The sequence below is a fragment of the Anguilla anguilla genome, chromosome 2 (assembly GCF_013347855.1).
Source record: "Anguilla anguilla isolate fAngAng1 chromosome 2, fAngAng1.pri, whole genome shotgun sequence".
Taxonomy (NCBI): domain Eukaryota; kingdom Metazoa; phylum Chordata; class Actinopteri; order Anguilliformes; family Anguillidae; genus Anguilla; species Anguilla anguilla.
This window is the reverse complement of record NC_049202.1, coordinates 12,094,068-12,108,606: the sequence shown is the minus strand read 5'-3', so window position 1 is coordinate 12,108,606 and position 14,539 is coordinate 12,094,068. Positions and strand designations below refer to the sequence as shown.

General features: G+C 49.0%; 1 protein-coding gene across 1 annotated transcript in view; it reads right to left on the bottom strand.

Moving 5' to 3' along the window:
- LOC118221560 (protein bicaudal C homolog 1-like) overlaps positions 1-14,539 on the bottom strand; it is a 70,486-nt gene that overhangs the window by 8,669 nt on the left and 47,278 nt on the right. Inside the window, exons 6-14 of the mRNA XM_035406754.1 lie at positions 12,135-12,188; positions 8,057-8,245; positions 5,937-6,188; positions 4,754-4,885; positions 3,122-3,299; positions 2,435-2,635; positions 1,546-1,724; positions 641-782; positions 163-319 (exon numbers count right to left, since the gene is read on the bottom strand). Of these exons, the coding sequence (XP_035262645.1) occupies positions 163-319; positions 641-782; positions 1,546-1,724; positions 2,435-2,635; positions 3,122-3,299; positions 4,754-4,885; positions 5,937-6,188; positions 8,057-8,245; positions 12,135-12,188 (1,484 nt within the window). The remainder of the gene's footprint in view (positions 1-162; positions 320-640; positions 783-1,545; positions 1,725-2,434; positions 2,636-3,121; positions 3,300-4,753; positions 4,886-5,936; positions 6,189-8,056; positions 8,246-12,134; positions 12,189-14,539) is intronic.

The window sequence follows — 14,539 nt, the reverse complement described above, 5'->3', positions numbered from 1 at the left end:
TTAACTGCGAGTTTTCCATATATCACACTGTTTTTACACCCAATTAGTTTACACGGTGGATTTTATTTGGAAAAATGGTCCAACCGAAATGAAAGGACAGAGAAAGATCGAGACTCTCATCTCTTTTTGGGGAGGGTGAGGGCGGACCCCTGGGGTACGTACTGGAGGTGCGAGTTCTTGGTGCCCTGCAGCAGCTCCACGGCCTGCCGTTTCCCCGCCGACGTCTTGCACGAGGCCAGCATCTGCTTCAGCTCGTTGCTGTTCGCCGAGTGAGAGGGGCTTCTTGGCATGCCCACCTCCACAAACGCGTCATTGGACCCTGAAAACACATGTGCGGATCTGTTTTCTTTTTCCGGAGGAATAATAAACCCAGGCCCGGGCCTCGCTCTGTTCAAACCTCGCTCAGCGTCGAGGAATTTGATGTCAGCCGCCTTAATTACCATAGCCGCACTCTGGAAATAGCACAATTAATTAGCACCACCGTTCCGAACCCGCTGCATTAATTCAAGAATAGCCTGCTAACGGTGGTGAGGCAGGAAATTACTTTGATGAGCTTGGAGTATGACAGACCGTATGTACAGTCATGTTCCCTAGCACCTGTTGCTAGGCAGCCGATGTTTTCCCCGATTTTTGCCCGTACCTTCGTCGGGGTTGGACTTGCTGGACAGGGGCTCAGAGGGGCAGCGTCCGCTGGCCTCCTGCACGGGGTCGCCGTGGCCGGGGTTCAGGACGTTGTCGGCCAGCGACGCGGCGGACATCCTGCCGTAAACCGAGCCGGGATGCTGCAAACACGCAAGCGGCGGTTTAGAAGCCGGCTGAACCTTGCCGTTTCCAGTTGCCACAGTCCAGGTGCGCCCCGTTCCGCTAGATTTGCATAATTACCGCCTCCACAAAAACAAACTAGATTACTGTAAACAAAAACAGAAAACTGCTGAACTGCAGTTAATCAAAGGCTGACACAATTACACACACACACTTGCACACCGTACATGTTCTTAAGGGATAAAGCCCAATGCACTCAATTTCAATGTATGCTTTCATCATAAATATTTGGGCAATACTGAAGGTTATTTTTAGAGTTTTTTTGAAGTGGAATATTTTTAAGCAAATTACTTCGCTGTCCAGATGACCAATGACTGTTTGCAGTGGAATAAAAGCTTCACTTAAAGCAGTGCATTGTTCAATTAGTTACCGCACCATTATCATACACAGATTTTTCAAGACTTGACACTATGTGACATCAAGCTGGTGAGTTATCAGTTCAAGCATCATGGGATCTTCCAGCACTTTCTAGGACTTTTCCAAGACTATCCAGGATGGAAATATTTTTAAGAATCAACAGAAGCCTCCTCATTACACACTGGATCTAATAAAGATTTTGATGTCGCCCCCTGGAGGGTGATGACAGGTCCCTGGTGGGGGATAGAAGGTGCTCTGTACCACAGGTGAAATAGCTTGTATTGAAAACCATTTGCTCGTGAGGGTTAAAGATTTGATCCTTATTTGATCCTAGCTGCTTGACTAAAGATGCACTGAAACGTGTACCTTGACATGGCCGTTGAGAGACGAGGAAGTTTTGCCACAGTCGGGGACCCCATTGACGTGGGTATCTATGGGGGCCAGTCCTGGGGGAGGGGAAGGGGTGAACCCCTGAACTCCTGACAGCAGGATGCTGGTCAGGGTAGCCTGAGTGGCAGGATGTATCATCAGGGGTGAGGAGAATCCTGAGAAGAGAGACATCACCACAGTTACCAGCAGCGCTTTGAAGCTATTAATATCGGCAGATGTGTTAGAGCCTCGGGATTCTGTGTTTGCTCTGCAGTTATATTTGTACACTGCAATAATTTAGCTTCGCGCTTTCATCCAGAGCAGCTTGAAGCACATTAAGTCTTTTTATGTTTGTGTATCTGGGTCTTTCAGAATAAAATGTGTCTGCTTTTGTACAGTTTGCGAGTATCTGGGCTGCGTGACAGCGTGTGTGTGGCTGCACGTGTGTGAGTGTGTGACGCTCGGTCTGTGGACTGAGCGTGCGTGCATTTGTGTATACACGCGCGTGTGTGTATGCGTGCGTGTGTGTGTGTCCGTGCTTGTGTGTGTGTGTGTGTATGCGTGCGTGTGTGTGTGTGTGTGCATGTTTCTGTGACTGTGCATGCGTGCATGTGTCTTTTCATCTTTAGATTGCGTGTGTGTGCGTGCCTGTATGTGTGTGTTTCTGTCTGTGTGTGCGTGCATGTGAGTATGTGTCTTTTTGTCTGGACACTGCGTGTCCATGGCGCATGTGCGTGTACACGTGTGTGTGCTTGTCCATGGCGCATGTGCGTGTACACGTGTGTGTGCTTGTCCATGGCGCATGTGCGTGTACACGTGTGTGTGCGTGTGCGTGTGTCTCTCAGCCTCGGTCCGGCGCATGCCCGTCCCGCTGCGGCGCTCTCACCCGGGGAGCCGGTGGGGCTGGCCAGCGAGCTGGACCACAGCGTGGGGCTGGGGGCGCTGGAGCCGGGGCCCTGCAGGGGGCTGATGGAGCTGTTGAGGGCGTTGAGGAGCGAGTTGGGGGCGGAGGCGCTGTTCAGCGCGTTGAGCAGGGAGCTGGAGACCGACGAGCCGCTCATGGAGGTGGCCGAGGGGGGCAGGAGGCCTGACGGAAACACAACCCAGGCGCAAAAAGCGGAAAAGGTCATTTTAACTCCACAAAACAACGGCAAATCCGTCCAGAAGCAAATTTACAGCCATATATATTTGTCCAGGCATAATAAAAATAGTTCCATTCTCAATTACGGGCAGAGAATGCTCATTTTATTCTAAAAATACATGCGGGGCCGCTTTGGCACAGTAAGCAGTAATCTGGAAGAGTCTACAGCATTTAGCAGGAGAGAGTGCAGAGGCAGCCTATGCCTGCCCCAGAGGGAGGTTGGTTTCCAAGGTCAGAAAGGACACTGCTGCTATGTGTTTAAAGAGGGCATTGTTAGCCCCAGGGTAATACGGTAATATGGTCAGAAACCAAGTAGGTGGTTGGTTGGTTGAGAGGTGAACGGTTCTGTTAGATTAGTCAAGTTGAAGTCACAGAAACCTGCTGCTTTCAGTACCTAAGCTGTGTGTACGAAGAGAGAGGAGCGTTCCTTACCCAGGCTGGTGAGGCCCAGCCCGGCGGAGGCCAGGATGTCCAGCCCTACGGGGCAGATGACCGCGGGGGGGCTGCTGCAGGGGGGGGCCGACACCCCGCTGCTCTCCAGGCCCAGGAGAAACCTCCGGGCCTCGTACATGTTCAGGGCGTTCCGCTCCACGCTCTTCACGATCACGGACTGGGGGATCATGGGAGAGTGACACAAGCAAGTGTCAGGCGTCAGTGTAGTATCATGGGTAAGGAGCTGGTCTATTCTGTTCGATTCCCAGGTAGAACACTGCCGTTGTACCATTAAGCAAGGTACTTAACCTGCATTGCTTCAGTGTATATCCAGCTGTATAAATGGATGCTACGTAAATGCAAAAAAGGTTGTGTAAGTCGCTCTGGATAAGAGCGTCTGCTAATGCCTGTAATGTAACAAGTGTGTTAGGGCTCCACTGTTAAGGGTGGAGACTCTGCAATGAAGCAGCGTAGGAACTCAAACTACTGCACCGGTTCCTACTTAAGCCGCACATCACAACTGATTACAGTCGAGCACTGAGTCTTGCTGAGAAAGAAAAAACAATTTTGGGAAAACAGTGCGGGCGGTGGGGGCATCACCCATCCGTGGATTACAAGGCTGATAATGGCCGAATATTGATTTTGTGGGGGACGATTATGGAAAAGCAAAGTAGCACGAAAAAAAACCACAGCGATTCCACCGCGCCCACGATCCGAGACTGCGCGCCCGCCGTCGACAAACCCGCCAACTGTTTTCATGGCGGAGCGAGGAAACAGCAGGCGACTGGCCATCTCCAGAGGCGGGTCGAGAACCGGCTGCTGTCTCGCTGCAGTCGGGCAGTTCGTGGGCAGGGAGAGAAGGCGAGGGGGGCACGGCGCGCCAGCGGCTCCAGCGGTTCACCCGCGGCCCCGCCTGGCCAGGGGAGCTGCCGGACATTATGCAACAGCTGGGAGAGAGCGAACGGCGAAGACAAAACCCGTCGTCCTCTGGCTAAATGTCGAAAGTCGTGAGGGCCGAGGCTGACGGCGCGTAGAGAGAAGGCTCTTCCGCTCGCGTCCGCTGGCCGCCGGGCGGACATGACCCAACCCCCCCCCCCCCCCCCACCTCCCCCCGGGCGCATGGTGAGAAAACAAGCAGGTTGCCGCAGCAACCGGTAAGCTGAGTGGTTCACGAGCCTGCCACAATTACCTGCTATAAATGTCAGATCTGCAGGGATGAGGAAAAATGAAAATATACAGAGAAAATGAAAATATACAGGTTTCAATACCCAAAAAAAAAAAACAAGAATAACTGACAACTGAGAGCGGAACATAATAAATGTGAAAATAAAATGTATCTATAAACAAAATGAGTAAGATTACAACGGTTAACTGAAGTATAATTGGCACACAGTGAAAATTTTTTTCACAGTTTTTAATATTCGTGAAATCAAGTGTGCGCAGCCATTTTAGTGCTCCCCTTGGCTGAAGCCCCTACAGTTCATTGCAAAGCCAATGCGTACAATAGGATGTTGGATGGAGGAGAAGGGGGAGGAGCCACTGTATAAAAGGGGAGGGCACAGGAGGAGGGGAGGGGACAGGTACAGGGTGGGCGTGGTCAGGAACAGGGTGGGGTCAGCATGCTGTAAGCACCTTGCTGGGTTGCCTAGGCTTTGGCTTGATGCTGATGAACACGTCCAGCTGCTCCATCAGAGACGTGACACACTGTGGTTCCACCTCCACGTCCTCCTTTATGTCAAACATCAGCACCAGGGGAAGACAGCCCTGAGAGAGAGAGAGAGAGAGAGAGAGTGAAAGAGAGAGAAAGAGGGAGAGACAGAAGGAGGGAGAGAGTGAGGGAGGGCAATACAGAAACAGAGAGGGGGGGAGAGGGAGGGAAAGAGAGACAGTGAGAGGGACAGTGAGAAAGGGAGGAAGATAGAGTGAGAAAGAGAGGGAGGGAGAGAGAGAGAGAAAGGGAGAGAGAGATTCATCTCACCCCACCAATCTCATCCACATTTATCCCCACACATTTTCAAAGCAGCCAATTATTCCCGATGACCAGTGTCATCAGCCAGTGACCGGTCTGACCGCGGTCCTGATGCCTCAAAACCCCTAGGGGCGGCTCCACAAACCGATCCACCACTACGGTGTGAAAAATACAGCAGGTGAGGAAACTAGAAAGGAAATTGTGTTCACTGGCCGTGACCCTTATTTTCTCCCCGAGAGCCGCAGAAACAGTGCGGACGCTTTCTCATCTTCCTAATGGGCCTAAATACGTGTGATTACAACCTGTTTGAGAAAGCCGCCGCAAAAAAGACGCGGCCATCAAACACCATTATTCGACAGAGGAGCAATCATATCTAATCACCCTCCCAGCTCCCGGCTGCCCGTCATTTCCCAATCAGGGCCGTACCGTAAGGAGCGGCGCCAAAAATGGTTCTGATTACTCTTGAATGTACGCTCGCGGCAGGACGGCGAGCTTGTAGCCGCCGGACCGCGGCTCTCGGTGTTGTTGCCCCTGGGGAGGCAGCGGCGATGGCCCTCGGGGAGCCGGGCTAAATAACCGCGGAGAGGAGAGCAACCTCCACACGGCAATTACTGTGTTTTCATACGGCACCCAGAACGCCTGCGACTTGTGTGTTCCAGACTGGAATCCTGTGTTTACACAGAGTTTCCTTTTCCACTTTTCAACCGCTTTCCAGCGACTCTGGCCGGAGAAACCGTCGGTTTTCGAAGAACACCAGGCTCCGCCCCGCCAGCCTGTGTCATGGATCCGGGGAGGGGGGGGGGGGGGGGGGGGGGGGTGTGTGGGGGGAGGAGAGCCGGGTTTTACCATGAGGTACTGCCGCGCCAAGCAGACGGAGTCGATGGTGCCCTGGAGGTAGACGGTGGACTTCTTCTGGGGGTTGTTGGGGTCGGGGAAGTGGATCTGGGCCCCGGTCCGCTGCATGATGTGCTTGATGTTGCTGCCGTTGCGGCCCATCATGAAGAGGTGGTGCTGGGGCGCGATGTCCAGCTGGGTGCTCACCGAGATGGCGCTGGACAGGCTGCCGGCCAGGTGCTCCAACAGAACGGCAGTACCCCTCTGCGAAACACACAGGAGCAGAGTCACACAAAAACAAGTCATTCAGGCAATACAAACACACAAACAAGCCGTACAGGCAAACACAGACAATATAAACACACAAACAAGCTGTACAGGCAAACACAGACAAGGCAAACAAACCATACAGGCAAACACAAACAATATAAACACACAAACAAGCTGTACAGGTAAACACAGACAATGCAAACAAACAAAGAAGCCATACAGGCGACACACAGACAATATAAACACACAAACAAGCCATACAGGCAAACACAGACAATATGAACACACAAACAAGCCGTACAGGCAAACACAGACAATATAAACACACAGGCACACTCATGCACAACACACACGAACACAAATAGGCACGATACACACAAACACGCAGGTACGTCAGATATGCACATGAACACATCACACAAACTCTTCACACAAAAACATGTGTGCATTGCCCCACTAACACACACTCACATGTGCATCAGAGTGTACGATCCTCCAACGGCTGGGGAGAATGAGGCCCCTGGCCGATCCCTGTATGCTTTCCTTTGAATATGTACGAACATGAAAACCGTGGAGACTTAAACCACTTTCTGACAGACACAGCTCTTTTAGATGGACAGGGTTGATAAACTCAAAGTCTCCAAGTCACAGAGAACCACGGGGCCTGCGGATTGACCTAGTTCACTGCTGTTTTTCTTTCCTCTCTCTCTCTCTCTCTCTCTCTCTCTGTCGCTCACTCACTCTGGTCTGCTCTCGCTCCAGCCTCAGAAACCAGGGTTCCAAGCGGGGGCCTCCGGGCTCTGGCCGTCCGGGGCAGTTTTTGGCAGTTCCTCCTCGGCTCTTGCTGCATACCGCACATGCTCCAGAAACCGCGGCCGGTTGGGCCCCCTCCGCCGCTGTCGGAGGCAGACGGGCCAAGGCCAGAGGAAGCGGAGGGAGGCTCCAGGTCGGCTCGTTTACAGAAATGGGAGCGGGCGCCGGGCCCAAAGCTCGGCCTCAAACGCAAACCCTCTGGATGCCAGCACGTTCCGCAGAGGACGTGGGGTTTACTGGAGGGACCGAATTAGCTGCGCTGACAGCGTTCTCTTTTTCCCCCGGTCATCAGGTCGATGTCTTACATGTGGCAGTGTAGCATCATGGATAAGGAACTGGGTATGTTACCTAAAGATTGCAGGTTAGAGTCTCAGCTAGGATATCCTGAAGCAAGATACCTAACCTTGGTTCGTACTGTACGGTGGAAGGCATCACATTCTCTCTCTAAGATTCACTGGATTTGCACGTTTCCTGACATTAGTAATATGGAGCAGTCCACAGCTCGGATCCACGGCACCCAATAAATATATTAATTTATATAAGTTTGTAAATTTACATTTGTAATTCCTCTGTGGGGAGGGATAGGAGGGAAGTATTGCCATGTATGGGTACTTACTAGGGATACTTTTTTATTTAATTATTTTTTATTAGTTTTATTAATATCTTATGTTCTTCTCTTGTACCTCTGTGTTCCTGTACCCGTCTCATCATTAATTAATACAAATAATTAATCACAAAAAAAGATGAATTTGAACCTGAATTTGCTTCAGTATATATCCAGTTGTTTAAATGGATACCACAGAAAGATGCAACAGGTGTGTCAGTCGCTTGGGGAAGAGCGTCTGTTAAATGGCAGCAACATGATGACCCTAACCCTAACCCTAACCCTAACCCCAATGTGGCACTTGAAAGTATTATTTTTATTTATTCATTTTGACAGCGGACTGTGGTTATAACCACCGGTTTTTCAAAGTGACAGGATGTTCATATAGCCCTACGGGATCTTGAATGAGCGCGAGCCGGGCTCTCGGTTTAAGGCGACCCGCTACCTTGACGGCGGCGGCGTTGTTCTGCGATCCCCTGACCACGCCCGTGGCCCCGTAGAGCCTGGTGCGCTGCTTGAAGGACACGGAGATGTTGTAGGTCTGGGAGATGTGCTGGATGGCGGGGGAGCTGGGGTCAGGGTTCATCTGAACCATCACGGGCAGCTCAAACATCAGGACCAGGGGGAGCAGCTCCTGAGAGGGGGGGGGGGGGGGGGGGGGGGGATAGCACTGACCTTTAAAATTCATTTCAATCACAACAGGCCTCATGAATGACATTACAATCAAGAAAACAGGCAAGTCCAAAGCAAGATAATACACTTCAATTAACTGCTCAGCAGGTCGTACAGCAACATAATGCCCCCAAGCTATATGTGTGTATATTATCTGATTATTCTTCAAATAATTATGTTTAATCTTTTTTGGTTGGGAAATATTTCCTATGGTTCCTGAAAAAAATATAAAAACATATTTTTATGTTTATAGGTGAATAAATGCTTAAAAAATGCTCAGACTCCGGAAATGCAGCATTCCAGTACAAGCTTTTTCGGACTTAATTTAAGTGCACTTTTTTTGCTTTTGACCACAAGCTTCCAAAAATCCCTACACCGCAGGTCATCAGAAACGTCTAAATACGCAAAATATCCTTCATCACACACTGTCTGGGCCACTCAAAAACAGAAATCATATAAAAAGAAACCCATTACATACAAGACTTGTAATATTTTAAAAGTCCAGCAGATGCCTGAGAAGAGGCAAGTTACCCAAATTAAAAATAATCTGAACAAAGAATGTTCGAATCTGCAGTAGTTGTAGGGGTATATAAAGGGTTCAAGCATTTCGAATGCATATTTGATCCATATGTGATACCGTGTCACCATATCCTTCATCGCAAAATATCATATCGCAGTATTGCAGGGATATTGATGACAATCAAAGACCTCACAAGTCTGTTACTGAAAACACAGCGGTCACTGACATGATAAAAGAAGCTGAGAACATTGTCTCAAAAACACACTGCCGAGACAAACAGTGGGCGGGTTGCCATTATTCCACCCAGTTAGTTTCCAAAATGTCACTGCCAAAAAATAAAATAAAATTGGTAAACAGCACAAATGCGTGTAACCAAAAACTGCAACCATGATCACTTCCATATGTTCTTGAGCCTGCATTCGTGTTTATATTGTGACAGTGGAAAAAATGAAAGACATTTAAAGTCGACTTAGAAGTGGCGAACACCAGCATTGTTCTTCGAAAATGAATAGAAGTGCTGGCAGCCATTTAAGGAATCACATAGAACCTCATCTCAGTGTATAACAGTCAGGATATATTCCTGAGCAAAGCCGCTGAATGTTAGGACTCTTCAGCTTGTGCACCGTGACAATTTTATTCACGAAGCTCTGAGCAAGCCAAATGGGATAGGTTTTTAATGAAATCAAGTTGTTTTGAAATAGTTGCACTAAGACTGACAGGGCCTGATTTTTGCAGCAATTTCCAGGATTTGCTTTTGTTTTGTCAAAATATGACAAAGACTCAGATCTCCATCATTATACAAGTGTTGAGACTAGATGCCAGATCTTTGAAGATTTTGAAGCTAAAAAAGCTATATGCTTTTCTTCTTCTTTTCTCAACATACTTAGTAAAATTTATTTTACAAAAAACATTGACTTAGACAACACATTAACAGGGCTTGCATGGTACTCCTGACTCATGCCACAAGAATGAACTGTTCTGTGAAAAGAATGTGTAGCTAATTTTTAAACCCATAATCTGACAAAGAATCAAGTGTGAGATGCAGTGTCAATATACAATACTTCCTGCACACGCGCACACACACACACACAAGCACAAACACAACAGATACAAAAAAGCTTTTTTCTTCAGTTGGACAGGAGAAATAATTGCAATCATACATACTTTTCTGTGGGAGCGAATCATCAGTGGTTCACTTTGCAGATGCAAATGACTCAGTGGGAATTACTTTTTAGATTTAGGCACACCACGATTAGCACACAGCAACTAGACTGTTTCAGAGTTATTTGACTAGGCAATGATTTACATAACCAATTATTCAATGTTCTTCCTGCTTTATCTACTGAACTATAAGGTTCTACCCAAAGCTTCCCAAACCAGCATTTTATTACTGATAAATCTAACAAACACATTCCCCGACCCAGTCCAGTAACCAGTATGGTGCACAAAAACAAATGCCTAGTCATATCATGGATATATACCTATGGTATGCTAACACAGACAAAAAACATGTTCTACTAGACGTTGGCACTATAGTTCATACTGCATGCAGTTGAAAAAATCAGTTAATGTGTTAGGGACTACTTACACATCCCAATGTAAATCTGCCTGCAGTGCGTAAAATTTGGCAAGCTCTTTAAACTGTACAATTTAACAAAGATTTGAGGGAGCACTTTCTTCCCAACCTGTGTCATGAACATCCAAATTTGGCATCGGTCTCTGCCCAGCCCTTCCCCCCTCCTGCCACTAGGTGTCAGCGTTAAAAATACAAAAATAAAGAAGACCAAGCATTCAGGGTTGGAAACCTCAGCGGGGACCTCTGAAGTGGTCTCGGGCGGGGAAGAACGTCACGTTCGTTGCCTCAAGGTGTTTGGTGCCTCTGGGTTAAGATGGAGGGCAAGGGCGGGCGTGGAGTCGGAAAGGAAGGGCGCTTTGATCCGCACCACTCAATTACGGTTTTATATACTTTGGAGTGAAGAAAACCAAATTGCCCGGTTTATATGGGAGCCCATTGTACAAATCGCTCCGAAAACAATACCGCGGCCTTGAGGCTTTTCCGCCGTTCCTGTTCGGCTAAAAAAAAAAAAAAGGGCGAGGGTTTTAATTGGCGTTTGCTGCCCGCGCGAAATGGCGAAACGACGCGGCGCGCTCCGGCTTGTTTTCCTTGGTTCCCTCGCGGAGGAGGAAGCGCGCGTCGGGACTACTGTTGCCGAGGAAACGCGAGGAGAGTCTGGACGGGACCCGGGTTGCGCGAGCGGAACAGCGACGCCCGTCCAAGGCCCGGACGCCGCCGCAGGCCTCCGGCGTACGTCGTTCGAAACGGCTCCCTCCGATCGCCGCCATGTGTTCTGCATCAAGCCGCTGGCCTCGGATTCCCGGGCCCCGGTTTCCACCGGTGGCGTTCACAGTGCCAGACTGGCTCGCGATTCAGGCGGCCGCTTCCACAAAATGGAAAACTTTTAAATCTGAAAACTGTGTTATCTTTGGGCGATCACATTCAAAGGAGAGACCGTATAAACAAGCAGACATTACCACTGACATACATACTTGGACAGGGAAAAACCCTTTTGGTTCCATTAAAACGTTTTTTAAAATAAAATAACAAATCTACTTTCTATTGCGGTCCCCGGTCTAAAGAATCCATCGGGCATGGTGACAGCAGGTGGCGATGTTTTTGGGATCCAAGGCATTCGAGCAGCACAGCGCTACACAGTGCTACACAGTGCTACACAGCGCTACACAGCGCTACACAGTGCTACACAGTGCTACACAGCTCTAGACAGCGCTACACAGTGCTACACAGCTCTAGACAGCTCTACACAGCGCTACACAGCTCTAGACAGCTCTACACCGTGCTACACAGCGCTACACAGCTCTACACAATACTATACAGCTCCACACAGTGCTACACAGCACTACACAGCGCTACACAGTGCTACACAGCCCCACACAGTGCTACACAGCCCCACACAGTGCTACACAGCCCCACACAGTGCTACACAGTGCTACACAGCGCTAAAGGGCTGACACGGCACTCGCACTGCCGCGGACTGCGGAAACTCAGCGCCAGCGAGCAGGCCCGGCTGCAGCCCGCGTTGCCGTGGCGACGGAGACGCGGGAGGCCAGACCGCGGCGTCTCGGGAGCGCCGCGGGGGGAGCGCTGGTATAAAAGGAAAAGCGCGCTGCCCACCTCTGAGTCACAGAACCGCTCTGTTCCCATGCTGGCCCCTGGGCCGTCTGAGAACGCTGAGGTGGGACCCTGACTGCGGGGCGGGGTAGGGCTCCACACCGGAGGACTTAAGGGCGTGTGTTTTTACTGTTACTTAATTACCCGGATTCTGGCTCTGGCTGCTTCCACTCCTGCTGGCTGGCCTGCAATGGACACCTGGGAGAGGGAGAGGTGGAGGGAGGGAGACAGGGAGACAGAGAGACAAAGAGACACGGTGGTCAATGTTTTTCAACACCCACTCCACTGCTTTGACCGCAGTGCTCCCAGCTGTGTGACGCTTACCTTGACCTCACACGGTCGCTCGCTTTTTAATGTTCATTTGTCTGGTTTTTCAACCTCCTTTCTTTCCCACGTCTTACAGCTTGAATAAATCACTGATTAACCCAGAGGGCCTATTATTCTCCCGCACACACTGTAATGCCTTTGATTGCAGGTTGGCTGGGACCACATCAAAAAAACTGTGGCTTCTGCACTTTTTCACAAAAAGCCCATTCCCCAGCTTGTATTATTGATTGTGAAGCTACAGTGGCCTTGCAGTTGGTGTGTGCAGTTGGTGTGTGCAGCAGGGGTTCAAATCCCATGTGGTCACACCAAAGGCTTAGCCAGGGCTTCGCTGCTTGGTATAGCACAAAATGCAGTGGATTGTGGGTAATAGCCCCGTGACAGAAGGCCGTCCTGTCCAGGGGGGTGTACTCATACCGCAGAAGTCAGGATTAGATCCAAACCAGACACGGCTCCCTGTTATTACTGCCTATAAGCAGGGCCATGCATTTTTGCATTTTTGGCAACCTGGTTTTGAAGCCTATAATTCAGTATAGATGCACAACGTGACTCTTCAGCCACTCTAGTTAGAACACATAACCATAACAAAGCAGTTAGCTCCAATTATGCAGCAATAACATTAGACCAGCCCTAATGAGGCACATTACAGTAAATTCAGACGTTAGCCAAATATCAAACTGCAGTTTTTTTGACAGTTGAAGAAGCAATGGCATCCATTATAAAATAATTTTCCTTTTATCTAAAAGTTTTTACTTTTACTTGGTTTAAATTTTACTTTTTCCTGGATTGGCCAGTTTTCCTGATACATTCCTGCAATGTTCCAGCCCTTAGTTTGGGAGCACACACAGACAGGAATGCATGAATATGGTAACTAGAGGAACCAAAGGGGGGGCAGTATATATTTTCAAAAATTGAGTTGCTTCCTTGACAAATTCTGAGGATTGCATTTAAAATAACCATAATAAAGATAAAAGAAAAAATGTATCCAGTAGATTAAAACGCATTCCACATTTTTAACAGAAACAATGGTCATTCTAATACTGTTTTCTTACCAAGCTGGAAATGCAAACTCTGACTCTAGGGTTACAGTTGTTCCACCCCACATCCCCAAAAACAGAACAGCTAAAGAGAGAGAACTCCTTCAGTGTACTTCTCTGTAATCCATGTTACACTCTACAGGCCCTATAGTGTTCTACGAGAGAGCGGTCCTGCTGATAAGAGGTGAGGGATTTTTCTCATTGACGACAACTTCCAGCCTGTTGCATGGTTTGGTTTGATGGGCTCAATACGGCAGAATCACGAGGAACGCGGGTGAAACTACACTCCCTACCCAGCTCCCACCACTGTAAACTAAACGCACCAGCCATGGTCACCATCTTATCCAACTGAGTCACTCATGAGCCTAATATATTAATGTAAAAATGACACATAAGTCAATTCTGCAGAATACAGAGGAAAACACATTTTTCAACAGGCGAGAAAAATTGATTAGCAATAATCAAAAGTTGGTGAAATCATTTATTAAACATCATTAACGAAGGCGCTATGTCTGGGAGCACATTGGATTGTTTTTAATGACTGATGACTACGAATATTTGCGGTTAGATAAGCCATTAAAAGCTGTTACTCAAGGCCTTGGCTGCGAAGGAACAGTTTGTGATACGACGAAAACACCGAAATTCAAGGAAAGATCATCTCGATGATATCATGCCCACAGATTCACAGAACTTTATCGGGTCTGTCAGACACTTCCTCTTTTTCAATTTGTTCACTTTTCATCAGCTTCCCATTATCACGAAAACTATACTCTGGCACCGTGAGCGATGATTCGGGCCAAGTTTTATCAAACGCTTTGCACAACTTGCAAAAAAAAAAAAACAAGTTTCGACACAAGTAGTGTCTCGGGGTCTAGCTGGTACCGGGCATTTCTCTATTCCCTCCGGTGCGGGCCGGTTCCCCTGTCAGTCAGTACCAGCGGAACCCTGGACGCGGCATCCGGGGCCGCCGTGGGCTCGGACGGAGCGGAGCTCCTGGCATTCCTCAACGCTAACATTCTCCACTTCATCGAGTGCGGAGACGTATCTCCGATCCAATTACAGCAGCTTCATTCTGCCCTTTCACAACCCGCACGCACGGATGTTCTCGCTTCCCTCGCCCCGTGATCTCCACCGCGTAGGAGTGCGGACGAACGCGTCAGACCTGCCACGCTCAGACGGGTCGCCATG